Here is a 24,871-nt window from a genome sequence, read left to right as displayed (position 1 = left end):
TAGAAGCTGCTATTTTTATCAAGGTTTCTCCCCCTGTAATCCCCTATGGCAATGCAATGAGCAAGCTTCTATATGGGCTCAGCCTCCTTTTGAATATTAAATTACTGAAGTTCAGAAGAATTTAATTAGTACCTCACCTACTTACCATCTTCCAGTGATGCATCAACTACAATTATGGCACTACATTACAGGCAATTTCAGCTTAATTGAATAACTTGAATAAAACCTGGTTTTCAATTGCCAGAATAATCCCTATTAAGATAGGTGTAACTGAGTTATAAACAAAAAAGGTTATCTGTGCACACTGTGTCTGCTACCAGGTTGATGGCAGATACTCCAGCATATTCATCTCTGATATTACCACACTGTCAATAGGCTTATACTTATATAACACTGGAAATACATCAATTACCTGGGCATGAGCAACTAAAAAATTACAATGTCAAAGCAAGCTGTCAGGTAGGTCCCAAACTTTTAACATACCTCCTTTCAATTTTAACAGTTTGTGCCCGTTTCCTCCTAAACACACATACCTACATGCAGTGTGCTTCAGTCATCATCTGCCTCTCTGTTCTCATGGGCACTCAGCCTTAACTGTTGTAAAATATATTTTCTTACAAAACCCTTCTATCATAAACTCCAACAGCAAAGAGCCTCTTGCCTACCTCTTGTGCCTCTCCTCAGGATACATTATTATATCACATTCTTCATATGAAAACAAGAAACAAAAAGGAAAGAGAATGAGAGCAAAGCAGAAGAGAGAAACAGGAAAAAGCCCTGACTGCATTTTTTTTTCTGCTGTTTCTTTACTCCAGTGCATTGGGTTAGTTCTGAACTGGTTCAGATTCCCCCCAGTTTGAGATAATGACCTGCCATAGGAACTCAGCTGATGAATTGTTCCACTTCAGTGAGAAAGTATGAGTACAAATTGCACCATGATAAAACCAGTGTTGGAAAAGTTACAGAATGCCACAAATATATATTTCTGTTGTCCCCATTGTCCAGCTGAACCTGTAAAGTTTTTAAACCAATCTGGTAAGGACGTACAGATCAGTCATTGCTGGGATGTATATCTACCTTGCTTCTCTGAATCTGTGCTGTCAAAAGACTTTGCCTGTGCAGTGTTTCACATGGCCCCAAAGCGCAGACATGCACAGTCCTCTTAAAGCTTGAGCGTGGAAATTCCCAGTAGGCAAAGTGCTAAAGGAAAACATGGGAAGCAAATCAAAATTTTCTAAGGAATTCCAACACTTTGTTTTTAAAGTAGCATGAAGACACGCTGAGTTTTAACACTTTGCTCAAAACTTTTTTTCCACCAAGTTTAGAAAAATAAATGCTGACATGTGTAGACACATGCAGCTCCACTTCTTCATTAGTATTAAATGCATTAGTGTTTAGTAGTCCCTGTGGTCTAGCTTATATACTCTTAAATAGAGAAAGGATTAAAATTAAAACTACTAATTTAGTAATATACTAATCCCAGTGTATGTATGACAGTGTAGATAACTAGCATTTTACATACTGCTGACCTGTCTTGGCTGTTTCTCAGAGGACATTTCAGACATTAGTAAAGCATAAGCAGTGTAGAAGCACCCTTGTTTGCACTTAGCTGTAAACATTCCTACTCTTTAAATGTCATATTGTCCAATATACTGAAAAAGTAATGTTATTTCAAAACAGAAGACAAACTCTGAATACAATCAGTATGAAGACAGCCCAGTTTCACCTAAAACATCTAATTCAGACCTGCTTAGTTTGCAGATTTGTAGCAAAATAGTAAAAGAAACCAACTGCCTATTGAGTGCTCAAGGGGAAACAGGAGTAACTGGAATGCGAAATCAGATGCAAGTGAGGTCTTCAGAGGTTGGCTGATGTCATCAACACTCCAAGAAGTGTTTACTTTGTACTATTTTGACCAATTCCCAGTAATTAATATAAGACTTTATATTCACATACTGCATACTCTTACAAAAAGCTCTATTTCCCTGCTTAGGATTTGCTCCTCTATTTGATGAAAGGCACAGTTTGTGACACAGGCTTCAAAATAGAAACTTCTTTATTTGTTGAAAACGTTCTTTTCAGTCCTTCCAATGTCATCAACTGCAGCCATTTTATTAAGTCAATTATCAGGTTTAATGCATTTTAGATTTGGAAGCACAAAGTTCTGCCACTAAAGGCAGATCAAATCCAATGCAGCAACCCATAACCGTAATGGAAGAGAGGCTTTGAAAAATCAAATGTTTATATTTTCTTTGAGAAACAGTTATTTTCTGCATGAAATATTTTAATCTGATAAGCTAAATTCTAAATCTAATGTGTCTAAATGAAGCGTTCTGTTTGCGTTTGGAATATAACAAGTGTAATACAGCAAGCTTGAGTCTGTTGACTGAAAAAAATGAACTGCATCTGACATTGCTCAGAGTATCTGCAAGTCTCAAAAGACTGAAAGCTATCCATAGTGCTGCCATTTCAGTGGGCTGTGACCACCAGACTTGATGATATCCCAGTGTAGTTCACATTGCCTTTGCTTGAGAGGAGGGGGAGACACCTTACAGCTGTAAAAGAAATCAACACAAACTGTTCATAAAGATCATGGTTGAGAATGGGGAGGCAGGGAGAGCTCCTCTGAAAGCAGCCAAAAAGAGAATTGATCAATAAGGATGCAATCATCTTGAACAAGAGGGCATCATTACATGTTAACAGCTACCTAGTACAAACGTGTACTTTGTGAGTGGCTTACAGTATTAACAAAAGCCATGTGTAGGTGTAGGAATGGATATAAAAGAAAAGTGAAGAAGATCCAAAGGAGAAATAAAGGAATGGATTCTGAAGGTGATTCAGAAAAAAATAAAAAATAAAAAATAAAAAATAGTGATGTAACAAAAGAATGTTACAATGATTAGGTATGGAAAAGAAAATAACAGGAACAGAAAAGACATGACAACAGAAGGTGCTACGGGAGATCAAGGCAATAAACAGTGCAGATCTGGAAAAAGTCACCTGAGTCATCAAGACTGCTGACTGTTTCATGACATTTTCCCCAATTGTTTCAGATTGAGTAGTTCTATTATCACTAAGAAATTATTAGACAGCAAATGACGTGGTTTGCTGACATAGATCTTTTGCAGGGAACTAAATGGCTAAAAGGCTTTTTCATTTGAAAAATCATTCTGAGAAGCTGCAGTTAGCTAATGGTACCAACATTCTACATAATAATAGTCCCTAAAGTTCTTATTTAAACTAGATTCTTCAGAATAGATGGAAAATAATAGCCTATTCAGGAAGATCTTTTTTTATCTTGATGCCAGAAGTCTGTTTTTTTCACAGGTCCACACTCCACAAAACTTTATTACAAGATGAAATAGGAGCCACAAGAAACAAGAGTTATAAAAGAAAGCACTTAGAAACAAAATACAAATTAACCCGAGCACCTCTTAGTGAGGCTGTCAAGATATTCCTCCACATGGTTTGAAGGCTTGGCCACATCAATTCTATTTCTTCATGCTAAAAGCTGAAGTAGAGGACCCACGTGAAAACTTCTGCTTTGTATTCTTTAATATCTGGTACTGAAAAAAGGCATTTTTCATGAGGAACATCACTGGATGTATAAATGCATAGATCTTCAATGTAATTAGTGAATTATGAGGCTATTCCTTGGTGAAAAGGAGTTATGGCCATTTAATGCTTCATTTAAAATGGAGAGTACATTCCCAAGTGTCAGCAGTAGCTGAAGTCTGACAGAAGGACATTTCAGCTGCTGAGCTCAGGGAAACAATTGGTGTTGAACCTGTCTGACACTTCAAAGAAAAATCCTTCCTCTTACAGTCTGACTAATAACGTCAAGATGCTTTATTGCACTTCTCATGAGTAGGTCATGAAACACTTGGAAAGGTGGCAAGTACTATTACAGATGCCATACAAATAAACTGATATTTTTGTACTTACAGACTCAGTAAAGGAACTGAGAGAACACACAAATCTTACATCTGTAGGATATAGTAATGATTCAATTGATTTATTTGATATATTTCATTTATTTCATCCGGAAAAAAAATACATATAAAGAAATCCAACCACCTTTACAACAGTACATCTATTCTTGGTTTATTTGATATTCTATGAGAATGTTATACAGGCAATGCATCAAGTGAAAACCAGCTCAGTGAACCAGAGTAGCTAGTTGTATGTAAAATATTATAGAAAGACAAAAAGGATTCCTGAAATCTCTCATCTTCTGGAGTATAAGTGACAGACTTCACCAGAAATGTTTGCAATATATGAGTCCTTTTTTTTTTTTTTTTATTATTTTTATAGTAAGACTCAGGAAGAACACTATCCTTAAGGAGAAATCTGAGACCTGAAAAGAATAAAATATGTAACAGCTAATTAATACTAATGCATAAAGCACCCAGCAGATCAGGAACAGAGCGAGTCTCCTGAAACTGCAATTTGTATTAACACTTGAAAAGACCTGCAATACCTAGGAGGCCTTTCTAAAATAAACAGTGTCCGTTGCCTGAAAATATTTCCAAATTCCTTTGAAAATTCCTTTCTTTATTCTTCAGGCAAATCCAGCAACAGATAATGGGACTGACAGAATTTGCTGTGCTTGCGGGGAGGGGGGTTTGAGGGTGGGGGTGGACATCATTTATTTTGTCAAAAACAAAACCACAAAAAAAACCAAGAAATTGCAAGGCCTGAGGTTTACCTCAACTAGCCGAGATTTTTCCAATTAAATCACCCACTGACAGAGGCAATTCTGAGTGGTTTCTTTTCAATTCTATCAGAAGCTGTAAGGATAACAAGGTACTGTCTGCAGCAACATACACTATGGGGAAAGTCATCAGTCAGAAATCCACTGCTAAAAAAGTCCAGCACACAGAACCAGCACACAGAACAGCACATCTAAGTATGATGACAAAAAGACCCACACTATTCTTCGTTAGGACTACGACATTCAAATTTTGCATCATTTTAGGATGTGCTTCAGAATAAGATGGCAAAAAAATGGAAGACATCCCTGCCTGCATGAAACGGAGAAAGAAAATATCCTTCAGAATACTGATTTATAAGCTGCCTGGAAAGAAAATGAAATTAAAATTCAGAGCTCTTTTTGGTATTTTTCTAAGAGCTAGAACCAGCATAGGCCCATTTGTCTTTTCCCTTTGTTTCTTCTTAATCCAAATGCATTTTCATATTAAAAAACACAGATCACAGATAGAGATCTATGATATATGCCTATCTGTTATTACAGTAAGAGATTAGAGAAAAGCAGTACATGATTAAACATGTAACAAATGTATCTTAATGAAGCAACCTACTGAATATTCAGTGAAAATCCACTAACAGATACAGACTGCAGTATGGGGCTTTGCCAATAACTGCATATTAAAAAGGGATGGGAAAAAAAACACAACAATAAAATCACAACAGCACCAACAAAGGATAGGAAGCTAGGAGGGCAGAGATCAAAATTATTACTATAAGATCACTGCTACTGGGCTGAGCTACCCTGGAGCTAAAAAATGCTTCATGCAGATCAGCCAGACTTATGAAATGTAGTCAGTGTAAGCACAGAAAGGGATGCCAGATCAAATTTTAGATGGGTTGCTAATATATCTATGCATACATTAATGTGTCCTCTACATAACCTCAGTGAATTTTGCTACCGCAAGAGAAAACTTCAGACTTCTGTTCCTCACATCTACCACAATTCAGCCTCTCACAAGCTCCACCATCCTTAGGAGACTCACTAAGGAATGAAAGCATGTGCTATGGCACAGCCTCATTCATTTGTCACACCTGAATCACAGAAATTTAAACAAATCAGCCTTCTCCTCTTTCCTATAGGAGCCTCACCTCTGCCACAGTGTTCTTCCACAATAATTAGAACCATGCATGTTCAGACTCTTCTCAAAGTAATTGAGGCTTCTTGTCACATTTAGATACTCTCCATAAAATCACTAGAAACTACATTTACATAGGAGAATCTGGCAGGGTAACACTGAAAGCTGTTGTCTAACTCTGCTTTCCTGATAGACAGAGGTATTTACAGGAGCAGAAGACTTTCCTGCAACTGCTAAAACAGCTCCATGAATCTATTTTGCAACCTTGTTTAGAAGCTCTCTGTGGCCACTTCTTTAATTAATCTACAGCTCAAGTGATCTCCTGCAACATCACGAGTCTTGGACTTTGTTCTTTTCACTGTGACCAGTTGGATGACTTTGTAATTAATACAGAATTCAGTAGTAAAAAAATAGAAAATCATGCTCTCAGAATTTTTCAAATTGAGAAATGGAGCTGTTGAACAATATCAACAACAAGAAGTATAGAATGTTTTGATCTTATTTTTCCAAGTGTTCTTTTGAACTCAAATGTTATTGAAGACTGAATTAATTCATGAAATAAATATTTTTTATCCAATCTACATTTTTAGACTAAAAAATGTTACTCTTTGAGACAGTTTCAAGGAAGCTCAGACTAAGGAATTATACACAGATTAATGAATCATCCAGGATTATCCTTAGAGCCTCTTCCCCCCCACCTTTGTTAGTTTGTCAGAAAAGTACAGCAGCCACCATCATAAGGTCTGACTCATGCTGGGACAAGGCAGGTTTCAGAGGTGACAAAAGCTGTTTCATTAGAGATAGAAAAGGGTACATCCAAATTCATCAGCCTCTGCAGGAATGACCTTCCTGCATTTAGGCACATAGAAAGGATGATAGGAGTGCAAAAAGCACTCTCTGCACTCACCAGAACATGGGGGTTGAGAAAGAGAATACCAGTTTTGAGCAGAAATAATGGCATTGTCTTTTCCACACTGCATACGGGGGACTACAAATAATTGCTAAGATAGAGGCTCTTGCCATCACTAACAAAAAAGAATGATTGGAATCAACGTATTTTGGTGATGGAATAAGGAAATCTTCTGGAAAGCAATTAACAGAAGTCTTAATTCATGGATAAGCTCAACTACAGAGACCTCTAAGAAAACAAACTGCTCATTTGCCTTGTATGGAGAGGATTTTCCCTCTCTCCACTGGACTTTCTATAATGTGGGAGCAACCATGCTGAGCTGCATGAGAGCAGGGCAGCAAGAACAGGAGGAGTATGCAGAGCAGCTCCTTCCCTTCTACAAAGTAGGGCAGTCAAAGAGGAACCAACTGAGACAACCAAACCTCCTTATTTAAAAATATCTTAGGATAAGATAATAACAGTGATTTACATGCTATTTCTTTTTATACAACTGCCATTGATGCTTATAGTTAAACCTTACTTTAAATTGGGAAACAGAGATCAGTAACAGGAATAGCCTGGCATTTAAAATATGCAAGAAATCACAGAGATCCAAGATCCTTATATGGATTTTTACTTCTAGGCTTACCTAAAGAAAAAGGAATTTACTTTAAAGAACAAGATATCTAATATCACAACAATGCTAATAAGGTTCATTCAGAAGCCAGAGGTTTCCATTATTTAATGAACACTGATTAGCAATATTCCTAACAGGAAGGGAAAGAGAAGATTGCTTCATTTGGAGACAGAGCTTGCATGTCTAAATTCCAGGTACGTTTGTGTTGTATTCAGATTTCTCAACACACCAGTGCTTCCAAAGGCACCTGATTTCTAACAAGGCATTTTTTACTGAACTAACACTTTCTAAGCCATATTAAGACCTCAATAGAAGGTTGCTGAAGCTGTAATAGTCTGATCAAAGGACTCTGAGCTAATCGCACCATCTAGTGTAAAACAGGGGAAAGTGCACTACAACTACTCAGTATGTTACACACATTTTCATTTTGTGGACTAGAACACCACAATTTCCTTACCTTCACAAATTGTAAAGAGCATTTATCATTGCAGTATGTCAATTCTTGCAAAGAACTGCTGAGGTGCTAACAGTTTCCCCAAATGTTAATACAGGAACATAACCAAAAACTTCCTTTTAAACTTCTGTGTTTGACATTCAAAGTTGCTGAAGCTATTACAAATTTTACCTTTTCCACACCAATAGGTAGATCAACCTTTAGCAGAAGCTTGCAGCTTTCTAATAGTTAGCACATACAATCACAGTGAAGAGTGTATAGGAGAAGCTACCAGACAGTTCATGGAGAAATCTGAGGGTACAAAAGTGGAAGGCACAATGAAAAGAGGATCCTCTTTTCATCTTAACTGTTCTTTCTTATTATTATCTTCCAACAGGAAGTGATGTGGCTATGGTCCACCAGAGTGTAGGGACTCAAAAGATAACAAGACTGACTAGCCCATGTTAGAAAACCTCTGCACATTCCCAAAGAGTTTTTAGCATTATTGGTACCTGAATGTCTCTTTTCATAATGGCTGAGGACCATATTTCTGATTATTCAGCAAATAGAACTGCTGAGATGTCAAAGAAAATTTGCTTTACAGCTTGGTATCTGACAAAACCCAATCCCTTTGAAGTATCCAGTAGAGACTAAGTCCACTAGGATAATTGTGTACTACATCAAAGTACATAATCCAGAAAGTGAAACTACAGAAAACTTCTTTACTACTTTTTACAAACAGCTTGGAATCCATTATGAGATATATTTGTACTATGCAACACAATGCATCAAGCATTTGAATTGCACATGTGTTCATAAAGATGGGCTGAATGTTTGTGCTGAGGATTAGAAAGTCTTTCAAAAATCCCTGGGACACTGTACTTACAAATATATGCAGTGGTAAAGACAGGTCAATGACTTATCCTTCTGAATCTCAACTATTCATTAAAATTCTAGCTGTAATAATGCAAGACTGTGACAAAAACCTCAAACTGCCTTACGAATGCACACTGAGATACTCACTAGGAATTTAGAGTGAGGGCAGTGTGATGGTACCAAGCATGCTACCTGAGCAAACAGTGTATAAATAACTCTTACAGCTTCCAGAGATGGCTGTGGTACAGTATAGTTTGCAGCCACACTAGAGGGGAGCTTTCTAATTGCACAATCTTCACATGTTTCTTTTCAAATGAACACAATTGCATGGAAACAAGCAACGTTGTCCTAAGTGACTTGAGTTTGGCAGAGTAAAAAGTGAGATGATTAAGATGGACGCGTGGCTTGGCCTTGAGATCATCCTTTGGTTCCAAAACATCTTTGTTATATTATTTCAATGCTCAACATTTTCATTTTATTATGCTAGTAAGTATAGTATAATGAGACTTCACTGCGTCCTTTCAATACTGAAAAGAGGATTATAAAAAAAAAAAAAAACTTAATTTTTTACAAAATATGATAGTGATACTACAAGAAGAAATGATTTTAAACTAAAAAGGGAAGAGTTAGGTCAGATTTTAGTAGGAAGCCTTTTATCCAGAGCATATTGAGGCCTTGGCATAGGCTGCTCAGAGAAGCTGTGGATGCCTTGTCCCTGGAGGTGCTCAAGGTTAGATTGGATGAGGCCCTGGGCAGCTGATCTGGTGAGTGGCAACCAGCCCATAGCAGAGGGAGGCTCTGACATCCTTTCCAATCCAAGCCATTCTATCATTTTATGGTTCTGTGATACTACTGTTTCATCATTCTATCATTCTGATTCATTCATTCTATGAAATACAAACTTTGGAAAGTCATCCTGTCATCAGGGCTCTTTGCAGAGCACAAAAGACCGCCTCAGAAATGTGTTGAGAGGTGCAGCGTGCTGCTGCAGATCCCACTGTGAAACACAGGTAAGTCAGGCAGTTACTTTAACCCCACTGAGTCAGAGTGCCATCCACCTGCCCATGCGACACACTTGCAGGCTGGGTCAGGCTGACAGTCTTAGTGACACAGGAGTATGGGATCCCTCTCAGTAAAAAGTTATGACTCTGATTCACACATAGATTCCCTTTGCAGCAAATGTCCTGACCTGTATCCAGAAAACAGAGGCAGAACCAGTCAGCCTTTCCAGTGCAGATAGCTCTCATTGGAGTTTACTGACAGTTTTATCCCACTCCAAATGCCAGTGTCTTCTCAGTCATAAAACCAGCGCTGACAAGCTGTATTTTGACTTCAGCATTTGTTCTATATCCTCTGAGTAGGATTTCAGCAGTTCCATATCTCACACAAGAGAGCAAAATATGTAAATTCCAGGCATTTTCCCTGGGAGGGCACACTACGAGTTGAGAGGCAGCGTGCCCCAGATTTAAGTTATTATTCAGTGCAGCCATGTTGTGAAGAATACTGCTGTGAAGAAAGTGGAATACTGAAGAGCATTTAGGAATAGGGTGAAAAATCCATAGTCTAAAAAAATCCAATAACCTATTCTGATTGGGTTTTAGAGAGTTTTGAATGACATTCCTCAAATATGCAGAAATTTAATTAACACAAATCTTTTCAATGGGAATTTCTGTTGAACATCAGAAACAAAAGTGAATCCAAAGTGGACCTTTCAGACAGGCAGGGTACCACAATGTCATGGATTTACTTCAGCCTCCAGAGCTAATTCTCTTCTGAAGGGTAAAAGACAAGGGTAAAAGACTGCACAAGAAAAAGCAGAAACTTCAAAACCATCTGAAGAGTTCAATTACTAAATTTAGACTAAGTGGCAGACATGAGACATTACATCCAATGTGGGTCTGAGGGAAAGATGGGAAAGGGACAGAGCCAAAGACAGAAATCCTCCCACTCAGTGAAGAACTTGCAGGACATAATGAATTCCTAAAGGAAACACTTCACTGCTTTTCATCTACACATCTAGAAGCAACTATTGAAAACAACATCCTACTATTGCAGAAGTGATTACACTGGGGCCCATTGAAGACAATAGATATCTCTGGATCTGCAGATATCTCTGAATACTCTTCACCTCAAATAGAGTAGCGATGTCTCTCTTGCAGGCAAGAATTTTTTTAGTCTGCTGTTTTCCCTTGAGATTACACTGAAGTTAAATGGAGGTCATCCTTTGCAAATAACTGAATTCACCTACTTCTGCATAAAGAAATGTAACACTGGTGATTTCTACAGTGGAAGTTAGGTAGGCAATGTGGAATCCTTTTAAAGCATGAAAAGGCAAACTATATATAAAAACTACACAAAGAAATAACAAGACCATCAGAAAAAAATTGTTTCAGTTGGTTATTCCACGAAGGCTCGATGAACGCCAGATGAATTCACATCAGTCTTTAATAGTAAATATTTGTTTTCACTTGCCACAACACTGTAATCACTCTACTGGACAAGCAATGACCATTTCATAGCCTTTTGGCACTGGAATGTGTAAAACCTGTCTGCCTTATTGGCTTCTTAGTTAACAGCCTGAACAAATCCATTACCCAGAACATCACCACCATTATTAAAAATATTTCACTTTTTTTCCTCCCTTTTCTAGGCAGAAAGAAAAGAACAATCAATAAGAATACTATTGTGCTCCTTTTATTAAAGGAGTTTCAGGAACTTCTTCTGTTGCAAAAGAGCAAAATTTTCCAAAATTGAATTATTTTTGGTTAATATCCAGGTTCACCGTGAACATCATACGCAGAGACACACACACGAAATCCCTGTAAATAGTTGCTTTCATTGACAGAAAGGTGTCTGTACATCACTCAGAATGGTAACAAAACCCACAGAAAGCAGCAAATGTTTGAGCAGTAGATCTGAATGGTGACAAATGAGTTCCCTTTTCATTTCACATCTTATGACTTTGATGTAACTATATGACTTGATATAAATATATAACTTTGAGAGATGGAAAAAACAGGATTCCATCAAATGGCACTTTTTTCTTTTCTTTTTTTTTTTCTTTTCAATTTATGAGGACAATCAGGAAGGAAATCCTTCTGTTAGAAAATCATGATAGTATTGAGAACATACATTATTCTTTTTCAGTGTACAGAAAAGAAGACTCATTTGCCAGGAGTGATTTTTCCTCAAGCAAAAATCTCACATCTCAATACAAGCTTTGCCAGCTAGACCATCACCTATCCCAATACAGCCTCAAAATCCAGACACGGGACAATCAAATCTAACCAGTACATTCCAAAACACAGTTTGGCTGTTTGCACAACAAGATAAGGTTCTCAGGGGCCTTCATATTATACATTTTCTCATACTGGAGAGTCAAAGCCACAGCAAACACTGATCCTACCTTCAAAGGAGAAATGTGCGACTGTAAGACATATCCATGGACATTCTCTATTTGAGATAAGTTCTTCTCTGACACATGAACAAGCTCTGGGCCTCTCACTTCATGGGTCAATCGAGGCAAAGTATGATCATGTGGAACATCCTCATCTTGATAACGGTATTTCTAGAAAAAAAAAGAGGGAGAAATAAGTTTTCAGGAAGCAATGGCTATGTGTTAATGTAAATATCAGATACTGGATAAGCTACGAGACATTAATATAACTCTTGGGTTTTCTAATCTCTTCTAGAAAGAATACTTAATTCTTTATTTAACATTTCATCAGTGAGAGAAAGCCTCGTACATAGTTTGCTCCAAAAGTAATGCCTCCTATTAATTTCCAGTGAAACTACAACAGACACGAAGAGCATGATAGCACTATTTGATAGAGCCACTTCTCAGCTACAAAACACTTTTTTTCAATATAGTAACCACTATCAGCTATGTTTTGTTTTGTTTTGTTTTGCCAGTGATGAACAAGTGTCTGCATGTTGCACTAGTAAAAATCTGCACGAGCAAAGGTGAGCCACTGTTCTTGTCACCATTGCTGAGACACACCACCCACCACCTCATTGTGCTCACACACACTGTTTGGTCTCCATAAATGTTCAGCAAGCATCGACAAATGTCAATGGGTGCCATTTTTTCTACATGAAGGAATTCAGTTCCACACTTCGCCACTTTTTCTGCATGGAAGAATTTGATACCTTGGCTTCACACACTTCCATGTCAGAATGTCTTTTAGTTAGGCTGCCCCTCTGCTGCCATCTGCCACAGGGCAACAAAATGTAAGGGAATACTCACGGGGAGATTCAGCTTCTACTCCCATCATTCACCTTCAGTGTCATGGGCCAACATAATAAAACAGGAGGCATTACTTTTGGAGCAGTCCTCACATCATCACATGGATACAATAGACTTGCTATCTTCACATAGACATCTGAGAGCACATTCTGGCATGGGCCAGTACTGACAACAGTGTTACGTTGCTCTGCTGAGCTGTAGAGCCTTCTCACACTCTTCACACCCTGACAATAATAACTGCACTTTTGTAGCTTTTCTGAACAAAATACTTATTTTCCATTTTGCCATGGATTTTGCAATGCATTTCCGTGGATAAAGAAGAGCACACATGCATTTCTATAGAGCCATGGGCAGGTGAAACTTATTTTCCATTGAAAACATTTCCCCTGACCCCACAGACTAATTGTGTTGTGAGGTGTTTTAACTTCCCTTTCCACAGAAAAGTAACAGAAGAAAGAGAGAAAGTGAGCAGCTTGACCAGAGCATGAAGGATGTAACTGTAACCCTCAAAATCAAATTAGATTGCCAGACCTCAGACTCCTTTTCACAGGGCACCTTCCCCTCAGAGAACAGACTCAGTCATGAGTGGGCCTGCTGTGGAATCGACTGTGGGTTTCTTCCAACTTGGGTTATTCTGTATTACTAATGGCTGAATCTGGACTGGGGCAGAACCTTCCTCTCCTCACAAAGCCCAGCCCTGCAGCCTCCATCTTCCAAAACCTTGCCTTTTATTCCCGATGCACATACAGCAGTTTTGAGGGAAAAAACTACAGAACGGGTAATTTCTCTTCTCCAGGCTAAACAAATCCACCTCCCTCAGCCTTTCTTCATAGGAGAGGTGGACCATCCCCTTGGTCAGTCATCCTTATGGCCCTTCTCTGGACCAACTTAACAGTTCTGCATCTTTCTTCTGCTCATAGTGTTGTTTAGTGTAACTGTAAATGCTTTCATTTGAAAAGTATGTGCTCAAACATTGCAATGTGTGGAATCAAAGGCTATGGAAAAGACAAAATCTAAGACTTATTTGAATGTTCAAACAGGAAAACAGTGTTGTTTCAAGTTCAGGTATGCCCATAAAGACTTTGCAAAGCGGAATTCTCTACTGTTCCTGCCACTCACTTGGAGCACCAGGCCCTGGTGCTTCATTTACTTATCCTTCCAAAGGAAATCCTCCTGGTTTATTCCTGCTTTCACCTTGATATGTGGAAGCATTTGCCAATTATTTTTCAAATACCCATGTGACGTGATTGATTCTCTTTTTTCTTTCTGGGATATACCTGCAACCCTTTACATACTTACTTTTCAGATAACATAATTAGTGAATCTACAAAATGACTGGCACCAGAAACGTATTCTTCGGGCAAGAAGCCATCAGCCTAATAGACAGCATTCCAACCAATGTTCCATTAAAGTCTTGGCACACAAATCACTTAAGCCCCAAGCAGTCCATTATATTTTGAATCCAGCAAGTACTCTTTCCAAAAACGACTATTACTCAGAGACATCCTCTCTAAAGTGAGTCATTTGCTAAAAGGTGGTTTTGAGAAAGAGCTGCAGAACACCAGACTCATCCCATCTTATGTCCTGCAACCACTTTCCAAACAGGCACGACAGCAGTGGCTGAAGCCCTGAGGATATTTGGCTGGATCATTCACTCAGCTTAACAGCACAAAAAGCAGCATAAGGTGGAATTAAAGAGAGAACATTTCTTCATGTCCATCAGTAAGACCTTTTCCCATCACCACACTGCAGTGTGCACGTTATAAATGAGAGACAAGTTCCAGAGTAGATTAGATGACCATGAGCTCTGTGCTCCTGAAAAGCAGAACACTTTCTGTAGATCTTTCATTGAAATCATATACATTCTAATTGAAGTCTATAATTTTGTCTGATAACTGTGTATTTCCACAACAAATTAGATAACATCCAAGTTCATTTGCCATAAACTGGAAAGTTTACAGAACAGAATGACACTTCTCTACTTGTCTTTATCTCCCTCCCATCCTGAGACCAGCATTCCCATTACTCAAAAGGTAGAAGCCTAGAGCATTTCTGGGTCAATCCTGTTACATGTTTGCATCATGTTCTTAGCACCAAACTCACTGATTGTCATGCATCTCTCCTCCCACATCATCTCCTCACTGAAATGCCTTCAGCAGTGAACCAAATCGGCTTGACACAGCAAAAAGCCAGGGGTAAGGAAAGTTTATGAGAACATAAGGCTGAAAATACCAAACCAGAGCTGAGATTCTCCTGCACGAATGCCTCATGTGTCTACATTATCCTGTTCTAATGGATTTCAGTAAATGTACTTGAAGTTACCCAGTTCCCTAGAAACTGAGCTTTCTGTAAGGGTTAATTCAAATTTCTGGAGGGAAAGTCATGATTGCACGGAAGTGCTACTCTTCATTTGACAAAAGAACAGGTGGATGTCTTATGATAATTAAATTACAAATCAGTGCCTGCTGCTGACAGAGTATTGTACGCTGCCAAGTAGCATCAGATATTTAAAATCCTCTGTAATTACCTATAATGGGGGAGTAGAGTGTGCTGCTGTGAATTTTTAATATGAACGTGCCTTTTTTATGCGATCATTCTCTCTAAAATGTGAGGTTATTGCAGCATCGCTGCTCCTCACACTGTACTGTCTAAAGGAACATTCCTAAGGCTGTATTTGTCAGGTAGATGTCAGCTAAACAGGACTGAAGATGTGAGTCCAGCAGAGGTGAATGGTCAAAACCCTTAAATGTGAGCAAAGTCAACTCTCCAGAAAAAAAAAAAAAAAAAAAAAAAAAAAAATGACACTATCACTAACAAATTATAATATCCAAATTAAAGCACCTGCATGGAAATAGAGCTACACTTGTTAGACTGCCAGTGAATGAAGCTCTTTGGGAAGACGTCATTCTAGTTGGGGCTAAAGAGGATTTTCTTTTACAAAAGTCCTAAGTGCTCTTTTCAGCTAGTTTTGCTTCACAGAAAGTGCAAACAAAAAGCTTCATTTTAGATCAACTCAAACTGATCTGTGCCCTAAGCTGAACATGATCCTACTAAAGTTGCCATTCAAAGGCACGTGTCCCTGCTCTTCATATGGATGGATCACATCAAAACATTACACATTACTTCTGCTAGCAATGAGAGCTGCAAAAGAAAGCAAAGTTTATTACAGGATTCACAAGGCTCTATAACATCCTATAAAGTAATAGCAGCCAGGGAATATTGGTCTAGAGAGGCTCTCAACCTACAGGAAAGTACTCTGACATCTGTAAGATATAAAGATGAATGAATCAAGGTAAAATTTTGATGTGTCTTCACTCAGCTGAAGCATTATTATAGATACAGCTGATAGATGTCAGAAATGGAAAAAGATGCTGCAACATAGTATGAAGTGGTAGTCCTTTCATGAGTGGATCCTATTCCCAATCTCCCTTTAAAGCCAGTTGATCAGGAAGATTTTGTTTTAGTCAGAACAGTAAGTTTTGCCAAAGGAAACAATAGCAGTACTACGTTTTAGTTCTTAAGCATCAGCACTTTAAGTCTCAAATCCTATTGAAGTTTTACAGCCATCCTCAGGATGGGTCAGACCTGCACATCTTAGAAGTGGCAGGCTTTCATATAACTCACATAATTTGGAGAAGATCACCACGAAAGTAATTTTTGCTGAAAAATTTCTTCTGGATACAATGACCCCTTAAAGATTCAGTCACCCTACTGGGGCTAAACAATGCATGCAACCTTCTCCTCATCCCTTCCACGCTTGCCTCTTCCCTCAACCCAGGATTTGAGTTGCTTTGAAATACCCCATCTCTAGTCATCTGCAGGAACTCTTATTGAAAACTACCTTTGAGCAGGTAAAGCAACAATCCCCTTCTGCACAATATTAGGTCCAGAATTCAATACTCTAAATTGGTTCACATTCTTAGCTACAGGCAAAAGCTAAAAACATTTGATGTAGGATTTGGTCCATTTAGATAAAAGTTTAATCCATGGAGGCCCACTAAAAAATGTCAGCACCCCTTTGTCTTGCTTTTGTGATCAGAAATTTCAGTGGTCTTTGATGAGTTGAATTTTAATGGCTTTGCTCTTCAGAGGCAACAAATTTCAATGTCATACAGATGAGTATCTTGAGAAAACAAACTTTATGATTTGCACACACAAGTCCTTGGGCATTCATCCAATCATGAGTAGAAATAACGTTACTCATTCAACTGATTGCAAATGAGCAACACAGCTTGAATTCTGAATATTTGCAATCAATCTATAGAGTAAAAAGGGAAAAAAAATACTCTTCTCATTACATAAAATGGAAGAAATCATGATCTGCTTGCCAAGACTGTGGAAGTAGATTAAGAAGCTCAAATCTTTGAATAATTATGCTTATTGTGAATGACTTGCTCTTTTGCTTATCAAGTAGATTTCTAACAAGCTTGTCACTATCTCACAGCAATACCTTTCATCCAAGAAGCCTGAAGAGCTTTACAAGTGGTAGTCAAGTCTGATAATATCCTGTTGAAAAAAAGCATGTGCATCATCTAAAGGTGGGAAAAATTAGGCACAGAATTAAAACAGCTTGCTCAAGGTCACAAGAATAATCAATTAAGCCATAACAGAACTAAGGAGTTTTCCGTTCTGCTCTTCTAAGCTCAAGACATCGTGCGTCTACAGTGATGTTAATAATAATAATTACTAATAATAATAACACAATTATAGGTTGGTCACTGCCAGTGTAATTTTCTTTTAGTGTTCTCCCCCCCAACCTCCCTGCCATGCTTCAGGAGACAGCAGAATTTCTAAGGTCAGAAATTAGGTTTTTCTTTGCACTAATGTAATGGCTAGCAGTGCTGTGTTCAGTTTATCTTGTGTTATCTCTAAGAAACAGGTAGTGATTTTTAGAAGACAAGAGGCTTTCTGTAAGAACCAGATTGTTTCATGGAAGGAATTCTGTCAGCAATGAACACTGAGAGCCTGCATGGCTTTTCTACTTTGTACACACCAAGAAGTTCATTTATTTGGGAGAAAAAAAAAAACAAACAAACAAACCAAAACTAAAAAAACACATTATTTACTCTCTCAGTTTACTGAAATAAGGAGGTGCTTGCCCAGTATACGTAAAATGCATTCACTATTTTTGAAAAATATACAGGTAAAATGCAGAGTAGAGCATTTTTTACAGTATTGTCACATATAGGTATATACATTTAATCTTGAAATAATTTTACTTTTCTTTGTGGAAATGAAATTAATATTAACGAAAGTATCCCTTTCTTGTACTGGCTAGACGCAGTTTCACCTTCTGCTCACAAGATGGCACAAAACCATCGAGTTACAGCATGTTCTGCAGCTATGAAGTATTGCACGGAAAAAATCGAACTATGCAATGTTAAAAAGCTTCAGATTACATTTATTTTGAACTGACCTGGTAAAACATTAGAAAAAGACTACAAAATTTTTTAGTAAGCACATACATACCGGTTATACCGGCATACATAAAGCGGGCAACTAGGGAAAAATGTAGCAATTCGTATAATCCTCAAAAATAAAAAAGAAATGAGGACCCTATTGGTTTTTGAACACTTCAGCATGAACAAAAACACAGTGTATTGACAAGAGTGAGGCTAGCCCAGAATGCTGCATTCCTGAAGGAATTCTAAATCCTAATTAAAACCGCCTGCATGCAAATCTGTACCATGAGGTATTCAGCTCCATATGCTGCATCACATTTGGACCTGTTAACAGCATCAGTTTAGCCCTCTGGAGGTTGCTAGTTGCTATCCAGTAATTTAAAATAGATTTTTAACTTGAAACACCAGTATAAAAAAAGACATTCTAAGAGGGTGGCTTTGCTAGTATTGCATGATGAATGTGGCAGCAGACTGTAGAAATTAGTAAACCTTCAAAAATAAAAAATAAAAATAGATAAACAATCAGTATTAGCTGGACTAAGCTGAAGCAAAGGAAAGACGTGGGTGAAACCATACGGTTGGTCAGCATCAAGCTGTAGCCACTTACTCACCCTTTGTCCTGTTAATAACATCACTTGCATACCTCTTTCCATTGTTTTCAACTCTTCCTTTCAAAATACTCCTTTTCTGTTGTGTCTGCATTGAAGTACTACCAGAGACTACAGAAGTCCTCATGCCTCCTTAGCTCCTCCTCTGGGCTCCACTTCTGGGCTGAACATGAACCAGCAATGTGCCAGGGTGGCCAAGAAGGCCGATGGCATCCTGGCTTGTATCAGAAATATTAGTAAAAATTTATTCTCTGAAGAGTGGCACTGGCACTGGCACAGGCTGCCCAGGGAGGTGGTGGATTCACTGTCCCTAGAAGTGTTCAGGAAATGCTTAGATTTTGTACTAAGGGACATGGTTTCCTGGGAAAATATTGGTGGTAGGTAAGGGGTTGGATTAAATGATCTTGGAGGTATTCTCCAACCTTGTTGATTCTATTATTCCTCTCCCCCTATAGCTTCCTGTGTAGCCCTATATGCGCTATGTCTCCCTTCCCATTCCCTAATCCCCTCAGCTCTGCTGCTTCACTCCCCAGTGTGGAAACACTGACCCTCACAAATTCCTCTCTTAGAGCATGGCTTCTGCCCTGGGGCAGCTGTGCTGAGGTTACTACAAAGCAAATGAAGAGGGAGAGAAGGTAAATGCTACCAGTTAGTGTAATTTTCTCAGAGGGTTATGCCTGTGGTGGAAGTGCAGCACAGCAAAACACCCTGCTTTTATATCAGAAGATAACATAGTAATCATGTAATCTAATAAATAGATAATATATGAATATTGCCCAATTGCTTGCCCTTCCTGTTTTCTTTACCAAAGATAAAGATTTTATTTTAGTCCGTCTCTGCCCAGCACACTACACCATACATCCTTTGTGTTTTGCAGCAGAAGCCCTCTCCCAGTCTTCACACCTGGGTGCCCTACTTAGCTGAATTTATACAGAACATTGGGCTCCTCTTCCTACTACACACTGCTAGTGACTTCACAGTTATCCAGTTACAGTGAATAAAATTATGCAAGTGATCTGTTATACATATATCTACGCATTTATTTAAAGTTATAACTACGCATTTAAATTATGTAATTTCTCAATGCTCTTCTGACCCTCTTTCAACAGCACACCACCAACTGAATTACTGCAGAGAGAAACCAAGATTATCCACTAACTGCATCTCATGCATTCATCTCCCCTCTCACCCTGTTCACTTATGCTGACCTGTTTAGTCAAGATTTGGCCCTTTTACAGGTTTGCTTGAAGCTGAACTATGCACTTACTGAGCTCCCAGCCTCATATCAAGGTTCATCAGCATTAGTAGAGAACAACACAATGGAGCAGGAATAAAAAGACAAAGAGGAGTAGTGTGATTTGTTGAGATAACAGTACTGGTAAGAAAACGAAATTTCAAATTGTCATCCCAAGTCCTTTACTTCCTTTTCACAGATACATATGTAACCCAAAACAAAAAGCTTAACATGTCCATGTTAAAATAAGCTGAGATCTATAGTATGTAACGGCAAAATCCAGGAAGGCTGAACTTGATATTTTCTCAGGAAAGAGGAGGAAAAGTCATTTCAACAGGGACTGGAGCAAATGGGGATGAATATCAGAGCTAAGTTAGAAAAATCAGGAAAGAGAGAATTCTAGCATCTGCACTGCTTTATTGCTCAAAAACACCAGTGACACCTCTAGAGGAAGTGTTTATCTCATCTCATTCAATTAGCAAATGTTGCTCCCAGCAGTTACTACTGAAGTAGGAGAAGCCTGTGGCTCTGCAGGCAGTGGTCCTGCCCCCAGCTAAGTTGTGTAAACTTGATCCAGGGCTGCAGAGAGTCATTTCAAATTTTGGTCCCACCTCTGCTCACAATTCCAAGACTGAGTATAAACATTTCCACTGATAGCTTTGCTATTTATGCAGTCCTAGGGCTAAGTCAAAGCTAGACTCTGCTTTTCTTAAATTATGGCTTGCATACATTAAAATTAAGATAACACTGCAAAGTAAAGTACTCCATAGCAAGAAAAGTACCACAGAGTCACAGAATAGTAGGGGTTAGAAGGGACTTCTGGAGATCACCAAGCCCAGTTCCCCACTAGAGCAGGTTTCCTGCAGTTGGCTGTATGATTTCCTCATTAGCCCTATCACGTTGTGCAGACAAGACATCCCTTTGGAATAGGAATTGTGCACCTGTAGGCTGCCAGAATCATTTCTTACGCAAATGAGAAAATTATGGATCAAGGCTATATGAGGAAAAAGGATGCTCTCAGGCTAAAGTAGACAAATGCTGTCATAGACAACTCTTTCTATTAATGCTTTTTGCCACAAATTTGCTAAGCAATTCACATAAACCAAGCTTTCTGCAGGTGTGGAAATGAGATACACTCACTTTTGAAAGGCCTCGGGAGATGACCATTATTTGCAGAAGTGCTGAACATCAGCACCTTCAGCTGAAATTAAGAAGCGTCAGGGTTGAAATAAAAAAAACTCTATATAATCCTGCATGCTCCAGTAAGTCAGTGTTAGGTGGAATTTACATCAGCTGATGTTGGCCACCTGAAACTTAAACTTCCAGTTTAAACAGGTCAGAGTCTCGCTTGCTAATATTCAAAGCATCAGAATATTGCATGTGCATTTATAAAAGACTATTCACTAAAGTCACTTTTTTATTTCCCCTTTTTCTAACTTGGACTGAAAACAACTTAGGATTTAGGATAAGAGATGAATTTCATTTTTGATGTTGCAAGCAGGATACAGGAACTAGTGGACTCATTTGATCTCAGAACTTTTTTTCTCTAAGGAGTTAATAGTACTAATCACACTGAGATATTGTGAAAATAAACTCAATATTTATGATCTACTTGCATACTATGGTCAGGCTCAGTGTAAAAGGAAAATCAATTAGAAAATTAATAATTCTGTAAAGAGAGCACAGTTTGATCTGTGTGCATTAAATAATGAACACAGATATATGTTGAATGTGAAATGCCATGTAAATAACCCTCCACCTCACTAATGAGGCATGTGAAAACCTATATAATAAAATAACCATGCAATTGGAATATATTTGAGTTATATTGTAGTACTACATTACAATATATGGCCACAAAGGGCCACAGAAAGTTGCCTAGATCCTCTTTATTCTTGCATTTCCTAATTCTCAATGCTTAAAGTTGCCATCTCTTAATTGGTCTTTGAACACATTGTTTGAACACATAAAAAACCCATAAGCTTTAATAGCATTCCTGCTTCTTATGCTGCGATGCTTGTGTAGAAACAAATACTGATTTTTTTCAATGTCTATGGAAAACTGGGTCTTCATAAATAAAAATAAAAATGTTCTATGTACCTAAACTTTGAAAATAATCTAGTTATCACTCTGATACTGAAACTAGAGCATTACTTTTTCTGAAGATAAAATTATTTTGAAAAGAAGCAATCTTTGTTCTTGAAAAGTTATTACAAACCTGAAATATCTGAATTTTGTACTGTTTTTTATCCATCCCTTCTCTTAAAGGCTATGCATTTTTAATAACTAAAAAGCTGACTTGAGTACATTGTAACTGGGTGTTCAGTAGAAAGCCTATTTGTGTCAGGTGAATCTGCATGTGTTTGACACCCGTAAGAGTCAGAGCAAGAAGCAGGGCACTTACTGAGAAAGCAGCTTTGGATCTTTGGATCTTTATGCTTTCACAGATTTTTGGGACAGAATAATTGTGGCAAAATTATTTGCACCTTCAGAAAATTTAATAAAGCCCTGTTTAAGGAGCAAGCCTGCAAAATAGCAGTTACTATAATCAGAATGCAGGGAAATACGAAGCCAGACTAGGATCAAAAGAATATTTGCTTTAGTGAGGTTAATGCCAAAATCAGTATTTCTGGTTTTCCACCTCTCCACTTTTGGTCAGGCTCCCAGTTGTGAGCTTTAAGTAGTCACAGGGGGACCTCATTCAGCTCTCTGACCTGATGGCAGCACACAGAGGTAAAACTACTCTCAAGTCACGAGCTGGGCAGCAAGAGTGTATCCCATTAAATTGCACTACATGTGGGTGTGCTCAGTTTTCTGTAATGGAAGATGTCATGCACTTAAAGACTTGGGTCGCACAGAGGAAATGAATGCAAGTTCACCACTCCTTTAGCCCTACCTTACCTTCAGTGAGTAGGAGGGAACACCCTATTACCATCTCTACGAATGGTATTTAAATGCAAACTAATAAATATATTTCAGTGATATTTTTTGAAGGGCCACTCAAATCTACTGGATCTACAGCCTCCTTTAGTTTTTCAAATTTCATAGAGCTTACACCACACCAAGACGAGTTGGTCATGATGTGTAGAACTGAAGGTAGCTGACAAAACTGCAAGAAAACGAAGGGACATCTGGAGTAAGTCTATCTATAGAATAAAGTTTGTCTATGTCTTGTTTGAGCAGGTGGGCATTTTTCCATGTCTGAACATGAATGTGAAAATCAACTAGTAATTACTTTACTGTATGTAGATTGATTCTTCTAAAGTTGTTAAAGTTGCAGTTTCATTCCATACATCTAATGGAAAATCAGCCAATTTTTTTTTTTCTTAGTTTTCTACTGTTCTCACGTTTTAAATAAGCCAACTGGGCTCTCAGTCTCTGAAAACAAGCTGAAATCCATGCTGACATGATCAGACACTTGTTTTGTATCATGTTGCAGTGTGCAGCAGGCAGGGTTACTAAATAATGAAAGTATTTCACAGCTTAAAAATTCTATAAAAATTCCAATTCATATGATGTGGCATTGAAGACTATCTGGGAAACAGACAGTAATTTGGATTTGTTACCAGTTCACTGGATTTTCTTGAAAATAAGGATTCTACATTTCTTAACCTGGATGTGTCAAAATGTATGGCTTTTGAAAGCTACTGCTTGATTGTGTCTCTGTCATATTGTCTACCTTTGGTCTTTGGTAATTTTTCTCCTTTTCCCTTGGTGATTTTTTGGGTAGTTTTTATAGTTTTAGAAACCAGAGGAAGACAGAAGGTTGAATGATTTAGAAGTTAACAAAGTTACCTCTGAAGCAAAAACATTTATTCCTTGCAGACTGACCTTACCAATGTTCAAAGCCATCCTTCTTTGCAATAACACTAGCTTAATTAAAAGGTTAATTCCCATCTGTATTCACTGAGAACCCTATTTGAAAAAGGCTAGAAATTGTAACAGATTTTTATATTTTTTTTTACACTTCAACTGAGGGGAATATCTTGTATGAAATATCATAAAGAAGATAAAATCTAAACTTATTTGGTCTTAACAACTAGCTTTCAGGAAGGATGCATAAATGACTGTCAGCTGAATAACAATGTCATGGTACATTTTCTGTTGTTCTTAATTACTAGAAAATGAGGACAAAGCAAAACCCATCCTGGTTAAAATTAGATTCAGCCCAGATCACGAGGCAATCATGAGGCATGGTTAACTTAGAAATGAAAGACATTATTATAAAATAATACCCAAAACAAAACTCACAGACAATCCCAAGCAAATAGCTCGGTCTAGACACAGCAGTTTTATTATTAGGCAGAGAGGATTTTTAAGTCCTGATCCAACAAATGGATTGATGAATTATATAAATAAATATTCTCCAGAAATTTCCACAAGGAGCAGTCCAAATCTTCAAATCTGCAAATTCTGTAGGGAATATGGCCTATTTAGAGATATTTGATTTTTCATTTTCCACCTTTTTTTTAGTATTTGTCTAAGTATTAGATGGATAATCTAAGATATGCACATTTTCTCTGCACATTTTCTGATGCAGTAGCATTGTAAAGCCCATGAAATGAAAGTTCTTCTGTAAAATTACCATCTTTTTCTGTGCATAAACCAAATCTCATGCAAGAGCAGACGAGTCACTCTCAATTTTCTGTCAATCCTGTGCTACTCAGCTGATAATGCAACACGGAAAACAATATATTGAG

The 24,871-nt window shown here is 38.0% G+C and overlaps 1 protein-coding gene across 18 annotated transcripts in view; it reads right to left on the bottom strand.

Annotated features, from left to right (window-relative positions):
- The window catches only part of DLG2 (discs large MAGUK scaffold protein 2), a 986,929-nt gene that overhangs the window by 518,581 nt on the left and 443,477 nt on the right, over positions 1–24,871 (bottom strand). For all 18 annotated transcript variants that reach the window (XM_052669729.1, XM_052669569.1, XM_052669635.1 and 15 more), the window contains one exon: positions 12,088–12,249. In XM_052669729.1, coding sequence (XP_052525689.1) covers positions 12,088–12,249 — 162 coding nt within the window. The remainder of the gene's footprint in view (positions 1–12,087; positions 12,250–24,871) is intronic.

Source organism: Tympanuchus pallidicinctus, unplaced genomic scaffold, assembly GCF_026119805.1.
Source record: "Tympanuchus pallidicinctus isolate F22 unplaced genomic scaffold, pur_lepc_1.0 scaffold11, whole genome shotgun sequence".
Taxonomy (NCBI): domain Eukaryota; kingdom Metazoa; phylum Chordata; class Aves; order Galliformes; family Phasianidae; genus Tympanuchus; species Tympanuchus pallidicinctus.
This window is presented reverse-complemented; position numbering and strand designations above follow the sequence as displayed.